The sequence below is a fragment of the Apodemus sylvaticus genome, chromosome 14 (assembly GCF_947179515.1).
Source record: "Apodemus sylvaticus chromosome 14, mApoSyl1.1, whole genome shotgun sequence".
NCBI lineage: Eukaryota > Metazoa > Chordata > Mammalia > Rodentia > Muridae > Apodemus > Apodemus sylvaticus.
The window spans coordinates 65359848-65384692 of NC_067485.1; the positions used below are offsets into that span (position 1 = coordinate 65359848).

Here is a 24845-nt window from a genome sequence, read left to right on the forward strand (position 1 = left end):
AGCATGTTAGGACATTAAAATTTCAATAATCATTAAATATAGTCTATCAAATCAATAGAACACACACACACACACACACACACACACCTGTGATCAGTTCCCTAGAACCTACATTAAGAGGTATTGCACCTCAAACTATCAATGCTGGGCAGATGACAAAGAGGTTCCCTGAGACATTCTGTTAAATAACTGAGCTCCAAGTTCAATCAGAGGCCTTGTCTCAAAACATAAGTTAATAGAAGACTGAAGGAAACACTCCATATCTACCTCTGGCACCCACATGCATGTTTGAATACTGTGCACATTTTTGTCACATTTTCTTATGTTCCAGTAATGAAAAATTATAATGTGAATTAAATACCCATTTTTTAGCACAAGCAGGAGAAGTATATAGTGATATGCTATTTAATAATGGGAAAAAATTCTGATAAATGTGTCATTAGGTTCACTCATTCTTGTGGGGACATCATAGAAAATAGATAATAGCAACAGTGTCATTGGACAATAAAATCTAAAGCATTAGCTGTCATGTAATGTGTTGTCATGAACTGTTATTGACCAACACATTATTTGAAACAAGATGATGTATGTGTAAATCTAACAAAAGAATATGATAGTTAGGAAGAATACTATGGATCTGATGAAAGACTCAAATATAAACACTTACATTTGATAAATTACTCTATGAGTAAAACTCACTCTTAGCAAAATGTAAATGCTTTTCAACTTGAGTCAGTTTTAATTCAATTCCAGTCAAACTCCCAGCATGTTATTTTGAGAATGTTAATGAATTAACTCAAAAGTTATAAAAGAAAGCAAAAGACACATGAAAACCAACACATTATAGTGTTGCCCTGAGATTAACTTCAGGGCAATACTAATTGGCACCTAGGAATTATAAAAAACTATGACAATCGAGGCAGTGCTTTAGACAAGAGTCAATGACCTGAACAGAACAAAATCTCAGAAACTGCCAAGAAACAGATAATAAAATGGAGAAAGCACAGTCATTCTCAGAAAGGATTCTTCACAAGCTATGCACACATTCAAAGAAAATTCAGATTGAAATAAAAATGTAACTATGGGTTGATTTGCTTCCCTTTTGGAATGTTCCAGAAACTGTTTAGTATTGGGGAAATGGTTTCTGGTTCTGATGTCTAACTGAAAACACATGCTTACCTATATTTCTCAGGAACATTCCAAAGCAAAGACAGAAAATGTTGACATCAATTTGCAGAAGTCCTAAAGAGTCAAAAACAGCAACTACTACACACAAACAGTAAGGACTTTCTGGGATATTTAAAGCAAATAGAAACTGATGAAAGCAAATGAATAAAACTGCAGTGTTGTGAAACAATCACCTGTGAAAGAAACAACAGAAAAGATAAACTTTCCCAGCAGGATTATGAACTCACTCAAGGAGACAGTGCCTTACGTACAAGCTAATAATGAATCAAGGGGCTCCCAGCATGCTAGTTAAGTAATTTGTTGTTGAAGCTGATGAGAATAACATTTGTATATGGGTCATACTGGGTAGCTAAATCTTGTTGAGATGATCAGACACAGGAGTTTCCAAGCTGGGGAATAGAACCAAACTAACGAGGTAAGACTTCTGAGACTGCCACAAATAACTTGTACCTCCTAGATCAAATGGTAAAAATAATACATCAAAAAATATAAGGCCATGGAAGTCATAACTCCTTTATGACATTAGAGTGACATAGAGCTGGAGGTCACTCAAACTGTACAGTCACTACCAGAAGAAAGGCATTATTGGTTTGTCTAAGGAACTGGAACTTATGTGCTAATATTATTCAAACAAGTTTTACCAACACACAGAGAAGTAAACACTTTTGGAAAATTATAAAAGGGAATCACTAAACTTAACAGATTTTACAGTGTTATGGAGGAGTCAGGAGACAATAAGAAAACACCATGTCTCATTCCTTGCTTTGGGTGTCATTTAAACCTAAAATGTATACACACACACACATACACACACACACACACACACACACACACACACACACACGCGCGCGCGCGCGCGCGCGCACACACAGGCATATACACACATACACACACATGCACACACCTACACATACAGGCATATGCACACATACACACATACACATACACACATATCTACATGCACAGATGTGTGCACACACATACACACACATACACACAGAGGGATTTTTCATAGACTATGAAGACTAAATTGGTTGTCCAGATAAAACCTTCAGCTATGAACTGATTATAAGAACTGACACAGATTAATTACATCTGAGGATGACAAAACTGTAGCAGAATCTCCCTGAGGTTAAAAGGGAGCAGGGGCCATCAGGTTTCCATGAGAGAACAGATGAATGCTAACACTGGAATGTGAATGGCTTCCACATAGGAAGGGCGGATTGGACACAGGAAAGAATGATAGGGCTTTCAGACTGAAGGTAGCCCAGGTGAGGATACTCGTCAGTTCATGTTGGAGGCCTCAAAAGAAGTTATATCTGTCCAGTCATTGATCTTGGACCTTTCTCAGAACTCTGAGAAAGGGCATCTTGGTGTTTAAGCCACCTAGTCTGTACTTGAGTGCATATGGGATGGGGGAATGGATCTGGGAGAAAATGAAAGAGGAGGCTAATATAATCAAAATACAACACGAGGAATTCTAAAAGAACTAACCAAATAACAATAAAATATTAGTTCTAACTATTGCTATATTAATATTATTTGTGTTACAGTAGAGAAATATCTATAGCACATTAATAGTTACATTGATAACTACAGCTATCTGCATTACGTTGGTTTCTGCTTAAATTAGTGTTTATTTGCTATAGCCCCTAGCAAATAAATGTGTGTATCAAATTACAGAAAAATGTAAGACTATGGATTACATAAAATTAGTAATATAGTGACAAAAGATAGCTGCAATGTTAATATGCAATGAATGCCAGATATTTTTATTAATAAGATTACCAAGAAATATGTGTGTTCTTTATGAAGTACACCTAATATTCCAGCCAATTGCAAGAAGTCACAGAACCTGGCCAGTACAATCATGCCAAAAGTCTTTCATTTGTTCAAAGTAGAAAATTCATTGTTAATCATAATAGATGGAAATTTCCCAGTTATCTAATAAAAACATCCCGTTCACACAAAGCAACAATAATTACAGCTTGATGATTAGTGAAGTTGAGCATTTTTTAAGATGTTTCTCTGCCATCCGAAGTTCTTCAGGTGAGAATTCTTTGTTTAACTCTGTACCCCATTTTTAATAGTGTTATTTGGTTTTCTGGGGTCTAACTTCTTGTGTTCTTTGTATATATTGGATATTAGCCCTCTATCGGATGTAGGGTTGGTGAAGACCTTTTCCCAATTTGTTGGTTGCCAATTTGTCCTTTTGATGGTGTCCTTTGCTTTACAGAAACTTTGTAATTTTATGAGGTCCCATTTGTCAATTCTTGACCTTAGAGCATACGCTATTGGTGTTCTGTTGAGAAATGCAAATCAAAACAACCCTGAGATTTCACCTTACACCAGTCAGAATGGCTAACATTAAAAACTCAGGAGACAGCAGGTGTTGGTGAGGATGTGGAGAAAGAGGAACACTCCTCCACTGCTGGTGGGGTTGCAAATTGGTACAACCACTTTGGAAATCAGTCTGGCGGTTTCTCAGAAAACTGGGCATGTCACTTCCGAAAGATCCTGCTATACCTCTCCTGGGCATATACTCAGAGGATTCCCTAGCATGAAATAAGGATATATGCTCCACTATGTTCATAGCAGCCCTATTTATAATAGCCAGAAGCTGGACAGAACCCAGGTATCTCTCAACAGAAGAATGGATGCAAAAAATGTGGTATATATACACAATGGAGTACTATTCAGCCATTAGAAACAATGAATTCATGAAATTCGTAGGCAAATGGATGGAGCTGGAGAACATCATACTAAGTGAGGTAACCCAGTCTCAAAAGATCACTCATGGTATGCACTCACTAGTAAGTGGATATTAGCCTGGAAAACTCGAATACCCAAAACATAATCCACACATCAAACGAGGTATAAGAAGAATGGAGGAGTGGCCCCTGGTTCTGGAAAGACTCAGTGTAGCAGTATAAGGCAAAACCAGAACAGGGAAGTGGGAAGGGGTGGGTGGGAAAACAGGGTGAGGGAAGGGGGCTTATGTGACTTTCAGGGAGTGGGGGACCAGAAAAGGGGAAATCATTTGAAATGTAAATAAAAAATATATCGAATAAAATAAATAAAGAAAAAAAAGAAAAAAATAATTACAGCTTACAAACCTCCCAGGAATAAGAAAGAGGAGCTGCAATCAAGTGTAGCCAAATATACCACAAGTGAAGGCAATGCATGAAAAAAAGAAAGGCAAACAGATGGCCAAGAAAATGTCCCATTATCATAAAGGAAAAGTCCCTATGCATGTAAGAGGCATTGTCTTGAGTCTTATAACTTATAACCCATATAGCTTTGACATATAAGTGTTGAGACTGATAAAAAACACAGAAAAACAGAACAAAAACAAATAACATCAAAAACAAAAAATAGAGACTGAGTATAGTTAAATTTGACATTCCTCTATTCCAATAGGCAAAACAGTACAATAAAGAGAAAGGACAGATGAAAGGTTTTAATTTATCTCCATTTTTGTTACTCATCCAAGTATCTTTCTATATTAGTAATGAACTAAGTACAGTCATTCTTTCTTTCATTTAAAGAAAATTTATGTACATAATACAGATTTAACATTGATAGCATGGTCCTATGAAATCAACGTAGGACAAAGGGTTTAATTGATATTAGGGAAATAACGGCTGATGTAGAAAAAAAATTGAGATTCTAATCTACCACCATTTCAATTCAATAAAAAACCAGAGTAATTAGCTAAATCCACTCCTCCAATTTATAGAATAATAAATGAGTACCTTTTATTCTTCTATAATGAGAAAGGGCTTGGCAACCAAGGCATCAAATTCAGAATCTATAAGGACTGATAGAGTTCACCAACTAAAACTGTAAAAGTTTCTTTAGCTTCCAATATGTTAAACAGTTCTTTGAAGAAGTCTTACTCATCCTGGGACACAGACTTCTAAGCAAAGCTGATTTGGGTTATTTTTCAAGGTGACTTTCTCTCTAGTCCATTTATAGTCAGCTGTAAGAAATACTCTCTTTTGCAAATTTCCACTTTTCTGTCTTAACAATGTGACTTGATTTTAATTTCTAGCAGGGTAGTTCTTCAACTGGAGGTCACCTTTTCTCGTTATTACACTGTGAAGGGGAAGTCTTGTGCTGAAGGTCAAAATAGATTACCTCCCTTCTCTTGAGTGTACACCTTTGCATTTGTGCATTGCCTTCCTGTCTTGTGTAATTTATAACTTAATAGTGTTTCACAGCAATGTTTCTCTCTAAGGTTGTTTTCTTATTATCTACAAGGAGAGATACACAGACTATTCCAGCATGTTTTTCTCTATCTCCAGTGTCAGAATATCTCTTTGTTGTCAAAACCTATATAACAATTTTATTAAACTGTTAATATGGCCCCATAATTCTTGTCATGTGATAGATAATTGGTGTATGCATATATATTCACAGATTTGTCTTATTCAGTGTCCCTGTCAAAGACCTGTTTAATAAAACAGTTTACATTGGGGCTGGAGAGATGGCTCAATGGTTAAGGGCTCTGACTGCTCTTCCAGATGTCCTGAGTTCAATTTCCAGCAACCACATTGTGGCTCACAACCATCTGTAATGCGATCTGATGCCCTTTTCTGGTGTGCCTGAAGATAGCAACAATATAATCATATACATCAAATAAATAAGTAAATAAGTAAATAAATAAATAAATAAAAAACCGTTTAGCAAAATAATCCACATTAACATATGAGACATTGATATTATACAGAGGGGATATCAGATCTATTTTCAAAGTGGGGCAATTCACCAAAAACAAAAAACAAACAAAAAAACAAATGAAACAGTTTGGATGTCCTATATGGGGCTGAGGACTTCACAGTCACTCATTGTCTGAGCTTTGACAGTCTCTATGTTAGCCTCTATTGATAATATAGAAGATTCTCTGATGAGGTTTAGAGAGACACATTATGAGAAGTTATCAATAGTCATTTTAGTCTTATATGGTATTAGCAGAGTAATAGTAGTAGGATCCTTCATAGGACCTATGGCCTGTCTAGTCACAGGTTCTTGGCCTTGATACTATGATAGGTAGAGATTCTATATTGTGGAGCTGGCCTTACTTAAATCCAAGCAGGAAGCGTTTAGTTATTTCTGTGATATTTGTGTTGCTATTGCACCAGTGTACAAAAAATTCCTCCTAAAGCTCAAAGACCATTGTGAAAGATGAGGTGGAAAGACTGGAATAGCCAGTTAATTTAAAAACAACAACAACAGTATTTTATGAACAGAGCATGTCAGTTGCCTGTATGAATTCACAGTGATTATGACAGCATCCATAAGTCCTATACATGCTCAAGTCATACAAAATTTCAACATTAAGTGGTGACCTGGACAAGAAGTCACACCCCTACTTGAGAAGCTCTTGGTAACTGATAAATGCTGGAGAGGGAGTCAGAATTTTTGTTTATTTGGTTAGTTTTTGTTTTTTATTTTGTTTTGTTTTTAAAGGTTAAATTCTTTGAGGATCTAAGATGTACCAGTATATGGTCACATACCTAAGAGCATATATGCAACAATAACTGGACTCCATAGATTAAACGAAAAGAATGAGATCACAATGGCGGGTGGATATGGAATGGGAGATAGATCTGGAAGAAAAGGAAAAAGGAGATTCATTTGATAAAAATGTAACACTTGGGATTCTTAGAGAACTAAATTACTAACAATAAAAATATTCTAGTTCAGGAGGAGAGGTCTGGAAAGGCTCGATGCCACAGTGTAGGGGAATACCAGGACAGGGAAGCAGGAGAGGGTTGATTGGGGAAAAGTGGGAGGGGAGATGATTATGAGACTTCGGGGGGGGACCAGGAAAGAAGACAACATTTGAAATGTAAATACAAATATATTTAATAAAAAAGAAAGAAAAGGTACATTAAAATATTCTAGTTCATTTTAACTATGTCTATTGCAATATTGTGATACAGTATAGAAATTTCTGTAGCATAATAAGGTGTATTGATCACTACAGCCTTCTATATCACTCTTATTTCTGCTCGAATAAGTAAGAATTCATCAATTGACCAATATTATCTGGGTTTCTTGCAGGTTTTTTAGAAGGCAAATATCTAAGTATTTTCATCTATTCCTATGTATATCACACCATCTGGAGATTTACACATTGTTTCTTCTCTTATACACTCTCTAGTATTCCCCAAAGCCAGTTCTGCTGCGTGGAGCCACACTGTGTGTGAAAGCAATGATCATCACGTTCATCATAAGCAGAAATGAAATAAAACTACTAGAAATCAGTTAAAACATACTTAAAACATTAACCTCTATTTTGAGGAAAATAGATGGAACTAGAAAATATTATCCTGAGTGAGGTAAATCAGACCCAAAAGGACATGCATGGCACATACTCACTGATGAGTGGGTATTAGCCAAAAAGTACAGAATACATAGGTTACCGCCCACAGACTTTAAGAAGTTTAACAAGCAGAAAGGCTCAAGTAAGTATGCTACAATCCCTCTTAGAAAAGGGAAGAAAATAGTCACAAGAGGGAGAGGGAGGGAGGGCTTGGATGGGAGAGGGGAAGGGGAAGGCAATGGTGGAACAGGTTCACTTATGGGGGCAAGGCAGGAAAGAAGCCTGGAGGGTCAGGAGAATGAATAGAAATATGCAGCATTGGGGTAGGGTGGGGTGGGGAGTGGTGGGGTGAGATAGGAGGAGGGGGGACTCTCTAGAATGTGCCAGAGACCTGGGAGGTGAGAGACTCTCAGGACTCAAGGAGGTGACCTTAGTCAAAGTGCCCAACAATGGGGAGAGGGAACTCAAAGAATCTGCCTCCAGTAAATAGACAGGGCCTCAAATAGAGGGACAGGGTTATCAACCCACAGTCCAAATTTCTGACCCAGATAAAGAACTGCAGGGACAAAAAAAAGGAGGAGGAGACTGATAGAAATGCACTCCAATGACCGCCCCAACTTAATGACCAGCTGAACTTGGAATCCATCATATGGAGGGTGAGAGTCACCAAGACCTGACACTATTACTGATTCTATGATGTTCTTACAGACAGGAGCCTTGTGTTGCTGTCTTCTGAGAGGCCCTACCACAGGCTGACTGAGACAGATGCTGAAAGGGAGGGTGACCCCATGCAAAGATCATCAGTCTCAACTAACCTGGACCCCAGGGAGCTCTTAGAGACTGAACCACCACCAGGCAGCATGCATGAGCTAGTATGAGATCACCCCCAGGCCTGTGCCTGCACATACATAGCAAAGGATTGCCTGGCCTGACCTCAGTGGAAGAAGATGTGCTTAATCCTAGAGAAACATGAAGAAGCCCTAGGGAAGGGGGAAGCCTTTTTGGGAGGGAGCACCTTCTCAGAGACAGGGGAAAGAAGAATGGGGATGAGGAACTGTGGGAGGGGGAACCAGGAGAGGGAGCAACAGATGAAATGTAAATAAATAAAATAATAATAAAAATAAACCCCTAAATAGCAACAGATAGCAACTCCTGACAATATTCATAATAATACAACATGCACTTTCGTCCTAAATAGCAATAATAAAAAAAAAGTAAGGCTCTGTTATATACATTGCCCTATAGCTATCTTACATGAATTGTTGTCTATTTATTGAATACATATTCTTTTTAGATATAAATATATTTTTAGCTTAGCATATTTTTCTTTTAGCAGCTTTAAATTTGTTTTCTAGTCTTTATTTTTTCCACTTTATCCACATTCATGGCACTTTCTGCAGCCGAAATGACACCTACAAACTAGGATGGCTTTCTAAGCCCGTGGGAAAGGCCAATGGGGTCCTTGGAGCAGCAAAGTTGTACAATCACTTTGTAAATTAAAGCACGAGTGCACTAAATTCTAACCTAGTGCCTGGTTAATATGGGACTATAAATTTACAATGTATTTCTTCCATTACCAAGAGGACTTTATGCATCATGTTTTATTGGGTGATTGGTTATATCATCATAGCCTTATATGTGGTTGTGGGGAGAATTGTGGCTGGTGGGTTAAAAGCCCTTCTTGTCACAAAATATCTGAGGATCCACAGTCATCTCTGTTTTAAGACATAGATGAACTGGAATGAGTCTCATCCTTCTCTTATTGGCCATTTTAAAGTTTATGAGCCCAACCGAATCACAGAGAGTAGAGCTCCACTTCAAATATCAGACAGTGGAAGCTTATAGGTCTGCTTTTCTCTAGGCAGTGGTCAATATGACACCTTATAAATTCATGGATGGCAGGTATGAATTTGACAAACAAGATGCCATCTTGGCTGTTATCTTTCAACAGTTGATCATATGAAATCACTGAACAAATGAGCTAAATGTGTTGATTCACACAAACCTAGGCAGAAAAAAACACATTCATCGTCCCTTTTGTGACTTTTCATATGTGATTCATTTATAGGATTATCTATTTTCTGATTACATTTTTGTGAAATTTACAATTTAAACCAAATTTATACTAAAAATTATAACATGTCATATACAGAACATGTAAACTTTTCCTAAAGAACTATTTGCAGTATATAAAAGTGATTTTTGAAAAAGGAATATGGAAATACTAAATAGGCCATGAAAAAAATCTCTCTTAATATGAGAGGCAGGAAGACTTAGAGTGAACAGCAGACAACAGAGTCATCAGATGTGAGGAAAAATGACATTTATCACCCCATGGTTTTATGATACTGAATAGATTCTGGAGGCTTCTTCTCTCTCATTGACCTCATCCATTTATATATATGTAACATCATTGTATAAGGAACAGATTAAATAATTCATATAAAAATTTCAGTAGTTTTTGACATGTAATAATCACCTGATACAATTATATTTGATATAGTCTTGTTTTTTTCTCAGTTCTGTACCTATCTTCCTTGAGGAACAACAATAATCAGAATTTATGCATGAAAAAATCTATTTTCAAATAAAATTATATAAAATCATATGAAATTTATATAAAATTATATAAAAATATTTATATAATACTATATTAAAATAAATATATATTAAAATTATATATATATATTACTCATAATAATAAGTAAAAACTAAAAGCACAGAAACAACAAATGAAAGAAGTAGATAACAATATAATCTTTGTGATGAAATGCTATAATTTGGCTGCATGGATGAAAATGAAGGATGTGCTAAGCAAAACTAAGCCAAGCACTAAATGACAATACCACATGCTCTTATGTGTGTGTGTGGAAACAAAGATGATCTCCTCGAAGCAGACAGTAGAATAGTAGTTAACAGATTGGGCAGAGTAAAGGAAGATGGAGAAAAGGAAGTTGGTTAACAAGTACAAAAGTAGATAGAAAGAAAAATTCTAGTGTTCTATCATATGGTAAGGTGAGAATAGTTAATAGAAGCTCATGATATGTTTCAAAGAAGCCAGAAGAAAGAATCTATCTCTGAAATAAGAGATTAAAAAAAATTGAAACACTGGATAGGTTAATAAATCTAAATGGATCATTACACATTATATACTTATATGGGACTAGCTAACTGCCCATTGCAAACACATTTATTATAGGTCAATAAAACATGCAAAATGCAACACATAGTCTTAAGAGATTCATTAACCAAGTACCACTTCAGAGGTTTCTCAGGAAAGTGAACTCCATCATCATGAGGAATGAGGGAAGAAGGTTTAGTGAACAACTGAAACCCCAAGTTTCAGGATTAATAGTAAACATGAGTAAAACCTCTATAATTTTAACAATCATCATAAAAGTAGTTTTCATTGCTCCTTAAAAAGAACATTTACATGCTAAATGAATATGAATTCCACAGTCTTTAATGGAAATTATTTAGATTATGAGCACAACCTTAAAATAAAAGCATTTTAGAATGGCCAGGCCATTCTGAAATATGAATGTTAGATCTCTAAGATGCTATCCAAATTTGCCAAGTTACCTGCTATCAGAGAAGGAAGATTTAAGAAGTTGCTCAAATATTCTCTGTGAAGAATTATAAAAATCTATATATTAAAGAAAATATAAAAACTAAAACTTATTTTATTTTTATTAAATTTATATGGTAGATTTTGATCATATTCTCTCAGATTCTCCACCCTCCCTAAACACCCATCTTCATATTCCTTCTCTCTTACTTAAAAAAAAAAAAAAACAAGAAAATCAAAACAAAAAACCAAAGAAGCTAAAACCGTACCAAAGCCAATCAAAACAAAATGAAGTTTCTATATATTACACAAAATGCTCCAAAAACTATAAATGTTGAAAGGCACCTTTTAATGGCATTGATTTCATTAGGATGAACTTGTGGAAATCAGGATATTAATCATTATTACAGTCTCCATCATGTTTCTAAATTTCACCTTTTATTTTTTTTACTGGGATTGCATTTAAAATTTTAACAAGTCCAAGGCTAGGAATCTGAATTAATAAAGCCTTATAGTCTCAGAAGAAATTAACTTGGTTTCCCTTTGAGCTTTTTTGGCAATATGGATTAAAAGAAGACAATGTTCACTTTCATTCGAGATTCAAATTTCATGTGTATGTATTGACGATGTATATGAAAGGTAGAAAAAAACTAACATGATTAAGTTCTACTATATGACCAACCAGAAAATATACAATCAGCTAAATATATGCTGATATTTTCCTGTAATGTCTTGTCTTTGTATCAAAGCATGCTGATAACTGTATAACCATTTTAACATTCTGATTATTTTTTCATTTACTATTAAAAGCTACTGGCAGATTTCTAGTTATCAAGGGTATTTATTTTTCTCATGAGTCATTCTACTCAAAGGCTGGGATAAGTTTTGTTTGTCCTCCGTAATCTAGCATGAAAGATCATGTTCAATTTTACCTGAATTTATCAGCTGTATAAATTTATATTGATTGCTTTAGTCTTATCTGATGAATCATATCAACGTGGTGATAAAATTTTGACATGTTTTATTTGAAACTAATCTCAATATGCTAGTGAAGAAATGTCCATTTGCCATTAGTAGTTACTGTTTTCCAGTGTACATTGATAGTCCATGTTAAATCAATCACACAGTAACTGCCATGACTTCTAATATCACCTAACTTATTCCCTTGAAAGAAACTGAATGCTAATGGCTATCCCCAATTCATATGTTGAATTCTATACCTAAGAAATGATATTAGGAGGGTTTGGGATATCAAGGTCATCTGATGAAAACTGATACTCCTGGTTTTTGTACTGGCCATAACCTTATTAGTTGTTTGTTACTCTGAGAAGTTCCTAGCTGACACAAAGAAGGATCCAGGATTAGACAAATCAGGTCTCTCTTTCACTCTTTCTCTGTAGCACACATGTGTGTGCATGTGTAAAATTTCCCTCAAATCTCTCTCCTCATGTGGGAAACATCCTCTCAATTATATCAAATAACTCCAATCCTGTCATATGCCTTGCAGTGATAAACTAGAAAAAAAAAAAAAAGAAATGCCAAATCAGAGAGAAAAAAACAGAAAGACCCAAGAAAATTCACTGTTAATCAGTCTCCCCTCAAGACAGTTCAGAGAAAAAAGAATGTCCTTATCCTCCCCACCATCATTATCATCATCATCTCCAGAATCATTATCATCATCACTACTACTCTTTATCATGTTGACTGCCAACTCCTCCCCAGTCTTTCTTCCAGTAGAATTATCTGGAGACTGCCCAGTATACAGAAGTATTCTCTACACTGCTAACCTCTAATTTGAAAAACCATGAATCATTCCACAGCAAGGTATCATGAATAAAGACTGCCAACATTTGTAATTTAGAGGCTATTTACAGATACACAACTAAATACTAAGGGCTATACAGTTGGTTACCCCAAGCAGATAACTAACCAACTATTCAACAAAGCATGTTTGGGTGTTTGTTCTGAAGGGAGGGAGGTGCTGAATCATGTTAGTATATATGTTTGCTTTCATGAGAACAGATCACCACAGAATAGAAAGACCAATGGAGCATGACCAGGAAGTTACCTTCCTGGAATTTATTACAACCTGAAGCTAATGTCCCAAATTACTCTCTATTGTATGTAAAACTTAGGAAAAATTCAAAGGATCAAGGTATTGCACTAACATGTGTCTCTCAACAGTTAGGATGGACTTTCTTGGTTTCTATTGGTTTCCATTTGAAAATATAGACTCTCATAGAGTCAGGAAAAATATTTTATGTTCTTTATATGCTTGTGCTTTGACTTGATAAGAGACCCTGTCAGATATTATAATTGGTATGGTCTTTCTCTCTCTCTCTCTCTCTCTCTCTCTCTCTCTCTCTCTCTCTCTCTCTCTGTGTGTGTGTGTGTGTGTGTGTGTGTGCGTGTCTTTCTCCCTCTCTCTCTGCCTCTTTCTTTCTCTGTCTTGTTTCTTTCTGTTTCTGTCTCTGTCTCTGTCTCTGCCTCTGTTTCTCTCTCTCTTTCTTGCTCTCTCACTCTCTTTTTCTTTATTTCTTGGTTTTTTGTTTTCTTTGGTTTTGTTTTAGCTTTCAGACTTTGTGATTCTACTCCAAGGTTGTTAAATAGAACCCAGTTCTTCATAGAGCTAGAAAGAGCAATGCTCAAATTCATCTGGAATAACAAAAAACCCAGGATAGCTAAAACTATTCTCAAGAGTAAAAGAACTTCAGGGGGATTCAGTATCCCCTCATACTTTACTACAGAGCAATAGTGATAAAAACTGCATGGTATTGGTACAATGTCAGGCAAGTGGATCAATGGAATAGGATTGAAGAACCAGAAATGAACCCACACACCTATGGTCACTTGATCTTCGACAAAGGAGCTGAAAACATCCAGTGAAAAAAAGATAGTCTTTTCAACAAATGGTGCTGGTTCAACTGGAGGTCAGCATGCAGAAGAATGCGAATTGATCCATCCTTGTCTCCTTGTAGTAAGCTCAACTCCAAATGGATCAAGGACCTCCACATAAAACCTGACACACTAAAACTAATAGAAAAGAAACTGGGGAAGACCCTGAGGACATGGGCACAGGGGGAAAGTTCCTGAATAGAACACCAATAGCTTATGCTCTAAGATCAAGAATTGACAAAAGGGACCTCATAAAACTACAAAGTTTCTGTAAGGCAAAGGACACTGTCAAAAGGACAAAACGTCAACCAACAGATTGGGAAAGGATCTTCACCAACCCTAAATCTGACAGACGGCTCATATCTAATGTATACAAAGAACTCAAGAAGGTAGAACCCAGAGATCCAAATAACCCCATTAAAAAGTGGGATATTGAGCTAAACAAAGAATTTTCACATGAAGAACTTTGGAGTGCTGAGAAACACCTTAAGAAATGTTCCGCATCATTAATCATTAGGGAAATGCAAATCAAAACAACCCTGAGATTTCACCTCACACCAATCAGAATAGCTAAGGTCAAAAACTCAGGAAACAGCAGGTGCTGGCGGGGATGTGAAGAAAGAGGAACACTCCTCCACTGCTGGTGGGATTGTAAGATGGTGCAAGCACTTTGGAAATCAGTCTGGAGGTTCCTCAGAAAACTGGGCATGGCACTTCCAGAGGACCCTGCTATACCACTCCTGGGCATATACCCAGAGGATTCCCCAGCATGTAATAAGGACACATGTTCCACTATGTTCATAGCAGCCCTATTTGTAGTAGCCAGAAGCTGGAAAGAACCCAGGTGTCCCTCAACGGAGGAATGGATACAAAAACAATGGAGTACTATTCAGCCATAGAAACAATGAATTCATGAAATTCGTAGACAAATGGATGGAGCTGGAGAACATCATACTAAGTGAGGTAACCCAGTCTCAAAAGATCAATCATGTTATGCACTCACTAATAAGTGGATATTAACTGAGAAACTTGGAATGCCCAAGAAATAATCCACATATTAAATGATGTCCAACAAGAATGGAGGAGTGGCCCCTGGTTCTGGAAAGACTCAATGCAACAGTATAGGGGAATACCAGAACAGGGAAGTGGGAAGGAGTAGGTGGAGGAACAGGGGGAGGGAAGGGGGAAGGGGCTTATGGGACTTGCAGGGAGTGGAGACCCAGAAAAGGGGAAATCACTTGAAATGTAAATAAAGAATACATCAAATAAAAAACGTGAAAAAAAAAAAAGAAATAGATGGCATGCCTTCTGTGTGCAGCCCATCAGGAGAGAGTAATCTCCCAGTAGCGCATTCACTTCTGAGTGCAGAGGTTAAGATCTACACCTTCTCTCTAGAGGGGAACATCTAGGAGCACGCAGGGCATAAGGTCAGTGAAGCAGCTGGGACAGAAGTCTTCCTGCCTCCATTGGCACCAGCGAACCAGGATACTCCATAGCCTTCTATGTGCAGAAGAGAGTGATCTCCCAGCAGTGCTTTCACTTCTGAGCTCAGAGGAGTAAGGCTACAGGCTTACAGGCTCACAGGAAGAACAAACTCCAGCCAGAGTCAATAATACAAACTAGCACCAGAGATACTCAGATGGCAAAAGGCAAGCTTAAGAACCCTACCAACAGAAACCAAGACCACATGTCAATATCAGAACCCAGTTCTACCACCACAGCAAGTCCTGGATACCCCAACATGCCAGAAAAACAAGAGGTAGATTTAAAATCATATCTCATGATGCTGCTAAAGGGCTTCAAGAAAGACTTAAAATAACTCCCTTAAAGAAATACAGGAGAACATCAGTCAACAGGTAAAAGCCCTTAATGAGGAAACACAAAAACCCCTTAAAGAGATACAGGAGATCATGGGTCAACAGGAAGAAGCCCTTAAAGAAGAAACATAAAAATCCCTTAAAGAATTAGAGGAAAACACAAATGATCAAGTGAAGGAACTGAACAAAACCATCCAGGAGCTAAAAGTGGAAGTAGAAACAATAAAGAAAGCACAAAATGAGACATCTCTGTAGATAGAAAACCTTGGAAAGTATTCAGGAGTCATAGATATAAGCATCAACAACAGAATACAAGATATAGAAGCAAGAACCTTAGGTGCTGAAGATATCACAGAAAACAGTGACTCAACAGTCAAAGAATGCAAAATGCATAAAGCTGGTAACCCAAAATATTCGGGAACTCCAGGACATAAAGATAATAACAAACATAAGGATTATAGGTATAGACAAGAGCAAAGATTTCCAACTTAAAGGGCCAGAAAAAAGATTTCAACAAAATTTTAGAAGAAAACTTCCCTAACCTAGGGTAAGGGATGCTCATGAATATAGTACCTTCAGAATATAGTTCCTTCAGAACTCCAAACAGGCTGGACCAGAACAGAATGTCCTCCAGGCACATAATAATCAAAACACTAAATTTGCTAAACAAAGAAATAATATGAAAAGCAGTGACTCTAACCAAACAAGTGAAAGACCTGTATGACAGGAACTTCAAGTCTTTGAAGAAAGAAATTGAAGAAGACTTCAGAAGATGGAAAAATCTTCCTTGCTCTTGGATTGACAGGATTAATATAGTAAAAATGGCCATCTTGTCAAAAGCAATCTACTGATCAAAATCCCAACTCAATTCTTCATAGACTTAGAAAGAGCAAATCTCAAATTCATCTGGAATAACAAAAAGCCCAGGATAGCTAAAACTGTTCTCACCAGTAAAAGAACTTCTGGGGGAATCAGTAGCCCTGACCTCAAACAGTACTACAGAGCAATAGTGTTAAAAATTGCATGGTATTGGTACAGTGACAAGTAAGTAGATCAGTGGAATAGAATTGAAGATCCGGAAATGAACCCAGACACCTATGGTCACTTGATCTTTGACAAAGGAACTACAACCATCCAGTGGAAAAAAGATAGCCTCTTCAACAAATGGTGCTGGTTCAACTGGAGGTCAGCATGCAAAAGAATACAAATTCATCCATTCATATCTCCTTGTACTAAGCTCAAGTCCAAGTGGATCAAGAACCTCAACATAAGTCCAGACACAGCGAAACTAATAGAAAAGAAACTGGGGAAGACCCTTGAGGACATGGGCACAGGTATAAATTTCCTCAACAGAACACCAATAGCTTATGCTCTAAGATAAAAAAAAATTGACAAATGGGACCTCATAAAACTGCAAAGTTTCTGTAAGGCAAAGAACATTGTCAAAAGGACAAAACGGCAACCAACAAACTGGGAAAAGATCTTTAGCAACACTACATCCGACAGAGGGCTTATATCCAAGATATACAAAGAACTCAAGAAGGTAGACTCCAGAGAGCCAAATATCCCCCTTAAAAATGGGGTACAGAGCTAATCAAAGAATTTTCACCTGAGGAATAGTGAATGGCTGTGAAGCACCTAAAGAAATGTTCAACATCTTTAGTCATCAGGGAAATGTAAATCAAAACAACCCTGAGATTTCACCACACACCAGTTAGAATGCCTAAGATCAAAAAGTCAGGAGAAAACAAGTGCTGGTGAGGATGTGGAGAAAGAGGAATACTCCACCACTGCTGGTGGGGTTGCAAGCTGGTACTACCACTCTGGAAGTAAGTCTGACGGTTCCTCAGAAAACTGAGAATGATACTTCCAGAGGACCCCACTATACCATTCCTGGGCATATACTCAGAGTATTCCCCAGCATGTAATAAGGATACATGCTCCACTACATTCATAGTAGCCCTATTTATAATAGCCTGAAGCTGGAAAGAACCCTCAACGGAGCAATGGATACAGAAATTGTGGTATATATACATAATGGAGTACTATTCAGCCATTAGAAACAATGAATTCATGAAATTCTTAAGACAAATGGATGGAACTGGAGAATATCATCCGAAGTGAGGTAACACAGTCTCAAAAGAACACTCATGGTATGCACTCACTGATAAATGGATATTAGTCTAGAAGCTTGGAATACCCAAGACACAATGCACATATCAAATGGTGCCCAAGAAGAAGAAAGGAGTGCCCCTCCCCGCCATCCAGGAAAAGCTCAGTGCAGCAGTGCAGGGGAATACCAGAACAGGGAAATGGAAAGGGTTGGATTGGGGAACGGGGGAGGGAAGAGGGCTTATGGATCTTTTTGTGAGGGGGAATCCAGGAAAAGGAAAATCACTTGAAATGTAAATAAAGAATATATCGAATAAAAATAATAAAAACTAAAAAAAAAAAAAAAAAGAAAGAAAGAAAAGCAGTAAGGGAAAAAGGGCAAGTAACTTACATCAGATCTATCAGAATTACACAGACTTCTCACCAGAGATGATGAAAGCTAGAAGATCCTGGGCAGTCCTCATACAGACCTTAAGAGAACACAAATGCTAGACCAGGCTGCTATACCCAGCAAAACTCTCAATCATCATAGATGGAGAAACCAAGATATTCCATGATAAAACCAAATTTACTCAATATCTGTCCACAAATCCTGCTCTACAAAGGTTAATAGATGGAAAATGCCAACACAAGGTGGGAAACTACACCCTAGAAAAAGCAAGAAAGCATTCTTCTTCTTGCTTCAAGAAAGTAAACATCAAAAATAACAGGAAGCAACAATCACTATTCCTTAATATCTCTTAACAATACTGGACTCAACTCCCCAACAAAAAGACGGACTAACAGAACTATTTCTCATGTAAATCTTCAATTTTATCAGAAAATGCTTGTAATTTCCCTTTTAATTAATTTAGTAATTTTTATGCCTACCGTTTTATCTGCATTATTTTTCATGATAATCTTCAATTTTAATGTCTTTCTATATAACTCCTCTATTTTAACAGAAATGTTTTCAATGTAAATCTTTGATTTTATCACAAATGTTTCTAATTCCACCTTCAATTAATTTAGATTTTTTTTTCTCTAGACAGAGTTTCTCTGTGCAGCCCTGGCTTTCCTGGAACTCACTCTGTAGACCAGCCTGGCTTTGAACTCAGAAATCTGTCTGTGTCTGCCTCCCAAGTGCTGGGATTAAGGGTGTGTGCCACCACTGCCCGGCAGAAAGAGTTTTTTTTTTCTATTTTCTTTTTTTACATTCTGAATGATTTCCCCTTTCCCAGTTTCCCCCTCCCCATAAGTTCCATATGCCCTCTTTCCTCTGCCCATTCCTCAATGAACCCCTTTGCACTTCTCTGTCCTGGTAATCCTCTACATTGCTGCATCAAGCCTTTCCAGGACCAGGGCCCTCTCCTTCCTTCTTCTTGGGAATCATTTGATATGTGAATTGTGTCTTGGGTATTCCGAGCTTCTGGGCTAATATCCACTTATCAGTGGCTGCATTCCATGTATGTTCTTTTGTGAATGGGTAACCTCATTTAGGATGATATTTTCCAGTTCCAACTATTTGCCTAATAATTTCATGAAGTCATTGTTTTTAATTGCTCAGTAGTATTCTATTGTGTAAATATACCACATTTTCTGTATCCATTCCTCAATTGAGGAACATCTGGGTTCAGAAAGAGTTTTTATATCTACCATTTTATATGTAAAATTCTCCATGAAATAGTCAATTTAAAAGTGTTTGTCTATATATTTCTTGAATTTTGCCAGAAATATTTTCCATGTAAATCTTCAACTTTATCTAAAAATGTTTATAATTCCACCTTCAATCAACTTAGAATTATCTTTATGCCTATCATTTTATCTATATAATTTCCATGATAATCTTTAATTTTAACATGTTTTTCTATATATTTCTTCAACTTCATCAGAAATATTTTCCATGTAAATCTTCAAGTTTATCAGAAAATGTTTATAATTCAACTTTCAATCAACTTAGGAATATTTTTATGTCTGCCATTATTATATCTATATAAAATTTTCCATTATAATCTTCAATTATCACATGCTTTTCTACATTTTTCTAAAATTTTATCAGAAATATTTTCCATGTCAATCTTCAGTTCTATCATAGAAGATTTCTATTTCATATTTCAATTAGTTTAGCAATGTCCTTCATGTCTACCACTTTACTTTTTAATTTTTCATGAAAATTGTCAATTTTCACGTGTTTTTCTATGTATCTCTTTTGTTTTATCTGAAATATTTTCCATGTAAATCTGTAATTTTATCATAAAATGCCTGTACTTCCCTTGTCAACAACAACAACAACAACAAAAAGAAATAGATGGCAGATTTTTGATGTAACATTTTATACAAATTGTTCTGGGAGAGGAGAATTTGCTAAGCATTTTGGGGTCTCAATTTATTTTAAAGCTAGATGATATGCACATCTCCCACATTGGGCCAACTTTTGAACTAAAATTAAAAATATATACAATGTGTTTAAAATATCTCCTGAAAGATAGAAAATACCAACACCTGTCACCATGGCTTAGGAACAATTTCTGAGTTAAGGCAATAAAACTAGTCATATTGATCTAAACAATTAACTGCTAGGTCATGACACTAGGGTTCTGCTTTAATATACACTTCTAAATTAAACGTAGATAATAAAATTGACTCATCATGCTCAAAAACTTGTTCAATATTGATAAAACTCTAGTGTAAGTACTGTCAATTCTCTCTCAAGGACTGCTGTTTTATACTTTGGACAGATCTTAATTTGAAAGATCGAGGCTGCTTTACCTTTATTTTGCTTGAGATAGAGATTTATCTTTTGTTAGATTTATTGTCACATTTCCTCACTATCCTTTGGCAAGTCTGTATTTGCTAAGTACATGTAAAATCTACTCTGACATCTTTTTTAATCTACAGATAATCTTCTAGCTAGCCAACGCCATAATTGAGTTCAGGTGGCAACCTCAAGGAGCTTGGTCTTGACTCAGATGAAGATGAATGAAGAAGAATGACGGTGCTGTAGGCCAAAGACCCGTAGCCCCAGGAAGCGATGAGAAGTTAATGGGGGCAGTTGGGCACCATGATTACAAGGGAAGTGATTAAACTCATGAGTTAAATATTTCTGTGGTGTTGGCGAGGATGTGGAGAAAGAGGAACACTCCTCCACTGCTGGTGGGATTGCAAGATGGTGCAACCACTCTGGAAATCAGTCTGGCTGTTCCTCAGAAAACTGGGAATGTCACTTCCTGAGGACCCTGTTATACCACTACTGGGCATATATCCAGAGGATTCTTCAGCATGCAATAAGGACACATGCTCCACTATGTTCATAGCAGCCCTATTTGTAGTAGCCAGAAGCTGGAAAGAACCTAGATGTCCTTCAACAGAGGAATGGATACAAAAAATGTGGTATATTTACACAATGGAGTACTATTCAGCCATTAGAAACAATGAATTCATGAAATTCTTAGACAAATGGATGGAGCTGGAGAACATCATACTAAGTGAGGTAACCCAGTCTCAAAAGATTAATCATGGTATGTACTCACTGATATGTGGATATTAGCCTAGAAACTTTGAACATCCAGGACATAATCCACAAATTAAATGATGTCCAAAAAGAATGGAGGCATGGTCCCTGGTTCTGGAAAGACTCAGTGCAAGAGTATAGGGGAATTCCAGAACAGGGAAATGGGAAGGGGTAGATGGAAGAATAGGGGGACAGAAGAGGGCTTATGGGACTTACGGGGAGTGGGGACCCAGAAAAGGGGAAATCATTTGCAATGTAAATAAAAAAATAAAATAAAAAAATAATTCTGTGGACACAAATCTATCATTTTCCATACCTTTAATATCCCCATAATCTGAGGATCCACCATGTAGAACCAGAACCGAACAGTACACATTCCAAGGCTTGCTGGGAAGAAGTGTGAGGTAATGATTCTTGCAGTAGATCCTTCTCTGGAGAGAGAAGTGTTGACATACAAGAAATGCCGACCACTACCTAGAAAAGATTGAAGTTTCAGGTTTTAGCGAGAAAATATATTTAATACAGAATGTGTTAAACTAAGCACAAATATCATTATCATCTCAAACACTTTCCTCTCCAGGACTCCCACTTAAATAGACTTTATCTCTTCCAAGTCATCTCAAAAAAGCAGTTAATTCTGTGCAGAAAGGTAGTACTACAGTCATGTGATAGGCAGAGTTTATTTTATACAGGACTCAACCCTGTGTGTATTCTGAAGATGTACTACTATAGTTCAATCTTTCAAGCCATAGCATTCTGTATTTCATGAATAGTGGACAGCTACCAAGTGGGCATTAGGATCTGATTGATATGAGACATAATTTTGGTTATTCCTTCTTCTACACTTGCCAGAATATTAAGGTGTAGCCACATTTGGAGCAGAATGTGATTCTGCAAATTATTACATACTTTGTTGATTCATGTGTGTGTATGTGTGTGTGTGTGTGTGCTTGTTTGTGCTTATGCATGTGTAGTTGTGTAGCAGGGAAGCGATTGCCTGTGAAGGCATATGTGAAAGATAAAAGTTGATAATACACGTATTCTTCCATCACTTTAAACCTTCCATTTTACCAAATGATCTCTCACTAAACCTGGAGTTTCTTCACTGTTCATCTATCTGCTCAGCAAGCATCAGGGATCCTTATGTCTTCATGAACCCTAGGTTACAAATATTTACTACTGAGCCTGATTTTTAAGTGGGTGCTGGGAATATGAACTCACTTCCTTGTGTTTCCTATGATGACTTCACTCAATGAGTCCCCAGCCACATTAGATGTTTTTCTACTGAGCTATAAATAATATCCGTGCTCCAGAGGTGCATTTGTTTATCAAAGGTCTCTCTCTGTATTCAAGATAATTGAATTTGTTTTCTGTTTGACATCATTGCCAAAACTTATCAATCTATTCATCTCTTCTGTGTTTTCATCTGGGGTAGCAGATAAGTTGCTTGTATAGTTCCAAACAAATCTAATACATTGTTTTATTTTTAATACGGTTTTGCTTGTTTCTTATCATTAGCCAAAAATCAGCAGTAATGGTCTCCCCTTCACTTCTGACTGCAAGATTTCCTGCTTTCTTTAGTTGTTCCAAGTAACTTGGTGAGAGTGTTTTCTATTTTATTTATTCTTTCAAATACTATGTTTTAGGTTTAATTAATTTTTTGTTATTCATTTTATTCATTTACATTTCAAATGATATCTCCCTTCCCTTTTGGTCCTCTGCAAACCTTTCTTCATCCCATGATCCCTTCCCTATGCTCTATGAGGGTGCTCCTCTACCCACTCACACACTCCTGCCTCACTACTCTAGTATCCCCATACACTGGGGCATCACACCTATGCAGGACCAAGGGTCTCCCCTCCCACTGATGCCAGATAAGGCTATCCTCTGCAATATACATAGCTGGAGCCATGGATTCCTCCACATAAACTCTTTGGTAGGTGGATTAGTCCCTGGGAGCTCTCGGTGATCCAGTTAGTTGATATTGTTCTTCCTATGGGGTTGCAATCCCCTTCAGCTCCTTCAGACCTTCCCTTAGCTCTTCCATTGTGGTCCACCAGCTCAGCTACATGGTTGGCTATGAGTAGTTTTATTTATTTATTACATATATTTCACTAATATCTACTCACATACAACACTTCCATTTTCTTATCCTTTTGGTTTTAAACAGCTTTTAATTTATGTTAGATTAGTCTTGGTGCACATGTTCAAACTATCTTATAACCAACGTAGTCAACAAAATACACATATTTGATTCTCTGTTCTCTCTTTAATTAAAATATGTCAATATGTTAATTTAACTTCCTGGACTCATGAGCTATGTAGAAGCGGTTCATGAATCTATATATAGTTAGGAGTTTTGTATACATATTCCTGTTACATTATAGAAAACCATGTGGAAAATTGGGAAAGAATTAAAAGCCTTAACAGTTTTAATCACTGAAAGAAATGGGGTTCTTCTTGTTAGGCAAACACATAAAGAGAGCAGAGAATATGTTTGATATAATGTCCAATACCCATTCTCCAAATGAAAGACTGTAGATGGCATCTTATGTATGAATCCCATTTCTTTAGATTGTTAAGTTTCATGGCCAATGACATAAATTTTCTTTGTTACTCGATACTATTGGCACCCTTATCCCCTTAGATGCAGTCCTCTGTAGATGATATCAGGTCCAGGTGGTTGGCTGGTCTAGTCTGGTCATCCATACACTTTCTGATACTCTGCCTAGTGGATCTTTCCATTGCTAAGCAAGTTTGATTTTCTAGCTTTAATAATAGAGTCATTAATTTCTCCTTAAATTTTTATCAGGATTTACTTGAAAAACTATGATTTTCTGGTATTAAATTCTTACATGCTGGATATTATTTTTGTTTAGAGGAATGACCTATTTATTATCATCTATGTTCCTTCTTATCTTTAATAATATTCCTTGCTACAGTCTTTCTTAAATGTCATATTCTTTTGATGTGTCCTTCCCTTATTTTTTATTTTTCTGTCTTTATATTAAATATAGATCCTAAAAGATGGTGTTTTCATCTTATTCCACACATCAGGATGCATTTTAATTATCAACTTTTTGCTATTAATCTTTATGGTTATAGCTGAACTACTGACAGAACTGGTTTAACAACTGTAATAACTTTCTTTTACCATTTCTGTACTCATTAATTTTTGGGTCTTTTTTTTAAACTTTTCATCCACCTTCTCTATTCTGAAGCTAACTAATAATTTTATATAATTAAAATTTTCATCTTCTATGTATACTAGTTGCATACTTTAGAACAGCATCTGTTCTAGTGGTGGACCTTGTACTTGAAAATTGCCTTACAACTAACTCAAGCACTCCTTCAAATATGTGCATACCACTTCATGGGTCACAGAAGTGAGTATTTTCCAATAGCACCCTCCAGTGCACATCAACCCAACGTTTTCACATTGTT

General features: G+C 36.6%; 1 protein-coding gene across 1 annotated transcript in view; it reads right to left on the reverse strand.

Moving 5' to 3' along the window:
• The window catches only part of Malrd1 (MAM and LDL receptor class A domain containing 1), a 719676-nt gene that overhangs the window by 150249 nt on the left and 544582 nt on the right, over positions 1–24845 (reverse strand). Inside the window, exon 31 of the mRNA XM_052156848.1 lies at positions 21718–21875. Coding sequence (XP_052012808.1) covers positions 21718–21875 — 158 coding nt within the window. The remainder of the gene's footprint in view (positions 1–21717; positions 21876–24845) is intronic.